Here is a 2852-nt window from a genome sequence, read left to right as displayed (position 1 = left end):
AACTCCCACCTTGGTTAAACGCTTTAATGCCTCTTTTTTAACATTTTATTTTATACTCAGAGATTTACACAATACGAATACACAATCAATTTTATCATGTATGAATTAAAGACATTAGATAAGCAAGGCAAAGAAGACAAGACAAAACCAGGTTGCTAAGACTAACTTCCCTGGATCAGACAGACAGACAGACAGACACACAGACAGACAGACAGACAGAGTGACAGACAGACAGACAGACAGAGTGACAGACAGACACAGACAGACAGACAGACACAGACAGACACACAGACAGACAGACAGACAGACAGACAGACATACTTGTAGCTTTGTAACCAAGATGAAATCAATAATAAATGATACAAACGAATAAACACAAAAAAGCACCAGTATAATATGGATACCTTTGTTCTTTAATTTTCATTCAATAGTACGACCTTTTAACCAATGGTTAATGATATTAATGTGTGTGGTGTGTGATGAAGACATGTCACCAAGTAAATTGTGGGGCATATGGGGTTGCTGAGGCTGAGGATCTCAGATAGTCTGCCATATCCTTTCCTTTTGATGTTTACACCTTCAGCACACTGTACCTGGAAGGACAGATGGGGTCACATGCTGTACATGAATGTTAACGTAAATAAAAGTAAGGACTGGTCAAGGCCCTATACTGTATGAAACTCTACACACATAAAACTTGTAGTATTCTTACAGTATTATGAGCAAACAGACCATCTTTCCACTACGTATAAAAATCTGCTTTTGCAGATCCAGCACTTGAATGTTGGTAAATTATATACAACTTCAACACACATGTCAATTTCCAAAAATCACATTTTCTCAAATATCTCGCTCTTGTCCATGCAGGTTTTGAAGTTGTTAAAGAAGGACTGGATCAAGCGATGTAGAAGAAGTACATAACTTGTTTTGTACAGTAAAATTAAAAATCAAATACTCAAATGATGAAAAATATGAAGGTTTATATGAATATGTAAATAAAACACTGAATGCATGTGGGGAAACTTCCTTGTATTTGTATCCCATCATATGTCACAGAAAATAAAAATTAGGGGTTGTTGTTTTTTTTTCAGAAATCATGCATTGTCCTTTTTTACCCTTTTCCACCCTTATCAGTAAAGTGTTCATTATGGGGCCAATAGTTATGTGAAGCATGCATTTTTATGGACAATGGCAACCCTGGTGTTACATTTAGATCCTTTAACCTATTCACACCTGGAAGTTCCTTTTTGGTTCCAAGTGTGCAACACAATATTAAAATGACCGAATCCTAAACATTATAGACACATTTGATAGCATCTTTGCATCATAAAAACAGCATGATTTTGTAGTGCACAGCGTTAAAATACAAGATGTGTGTAACCCCACCACATAATTATAGATTAAAGATTCTAAACCATATTCTGTTATTTTTCTAATTCAGCGCTGAGATTACCTGTCTTGCTGTTGACACCTGCAGAATTTAAAAAACATATTTTTTCTAGTAACCACAAATCTCTGGAATGATTCCCGTATCTTTGGTAGATTAAATCCATACATAAAAGGAGTGACAATAGGTTGGCAAACGAGGAGGTATACTGATAAAATAATGCGTATTTTGTCTGGCACATGAGCAACATCAAACCTGGAATCAACAAAATGGAAAATACAGCCAACAAACATGTTTGAAAGTGAGACAATCTGAGGTGTGCAGGTAGTTACAGCTTTTTGCTTGGTTTCTCTAGAAGTATGCAGACACACAGCCAAAATCTTCATGTAAGAGACTAAAATGAGACTAAATGGGATAGCCATAGTTATAAATGCAAAAAACAGGTCGGACATGTTATTAAGAGTTGAGATTGAACATGCAAGCTTCATCACCAAGTGGTAGTCACAAAAAACTTTGTCAATTATGTTTCCACAAAATTTCAAACTTATGATAAATGAAAATGAGAAAATAAAACTAATGATTGAATACATCCATATAACCAGCACTATCATAACTACTTTTCCTGTGTTCATAATGATGTTGTAGCGCAAAGGATAACATATTGAGACATGCCTATCATAGGCCATAGCTGCTAAACTGCAAAACGCAACAGATCCACATATGTAGATACAGCACATCTGCAGAAAACACCACGGCAGGGTCACTTCATGTGTATCTGATAACATCTGTGAGAGCATAAGAGGATACAGTGATGTGCTGCCAGCTATTTCATTCACAAATAAATTACATAGAAAAATATACATTGGTTCATGTAACCTTCTGTCAACATATATGATAACTATAAGGACTGTGTTGGCTGCAAAAATTGAGAGGTACCATACCAGCATTATGATGAAATAAAGGTATTTTAAATCTCCAATGTTACCATAGGCAGCCAGCACAAAAGACCATATCTCAGTTGTATTCTCCATTAGTTTACAGTGAAAATGTACTAAAGTGAAACAAAGAGCTTTGAACAAACAACTTCAGTAAAAGGGTATATCTTATCAGTTTAAACTTAAGTCCAATATTCCATCTCCATCAAAGCGGACAAATTGATAAGCCTTTGTTTTCTGATTTTATAACATTTACAAAAAGTGCAGGGTACAGATACAGAGGGAGACAGTGAAAACAAATGTGCTTTGATTATGTTTTCTTCAGTTATTTTCCAAACATCTTACCAAACTCTTAAAGACACATCTCTGCTAACCAGTGAACAGTGTGATTCACTACACTAGTCAAAGTTGCATAGCTGAATTAATTATTGTTATTAAGGAATATAACGTCCCGTTTTAGTGATGGAATCGCAATGCTGACAAAAAAAAAGAAAAGATTGCTTGTGAGATCAGATTTCTTATTCTCATGT

The 2852-nt window shown here is 35.2% G+C and overlaps 1 protein-coding gene across 1 annotated transcript; it reads right to left on the bottom strand.

The window, feature by feature from the left end:
- Positions 1–1243: 1243 nt before the first annotated feature.
- LOC132986544 (olfactory receptor 2K2-like) lies at positions 1244–2636 on the bottom strand. The gene has a single exon (XM_061052996.1). It carries the CDS (start codon positions 2416–2418, stop codon positions 1450–1452), a length of 969 nt encoding a protein of 322 aa, XP_060908979.1. The 5' UTR covers positions 2419–2636; the 3' UTR covers positions 1244–1449.
- Positions 2637–2852: the final 216 nt, after the last annotated feature.

Source organism: Labrus mixtus, chromosome 13 (assembly GCF_963584025.1).
Source record: "Labrus mixtus chromosome 13, fLabMix1.1, whole genome shotgun sequence".
Taxonomy (NCBI): domain Eukaryota; kingdom Metazoa; phylum Chordata; class Actinopteri; order Labriformes; family Labridae; genus Labrus; species Labrus mixtus.
Note: the sequence above shows the minus strand (reverse complement) of the source record. Positions and strands in the feature narration are given on the sequence as shown.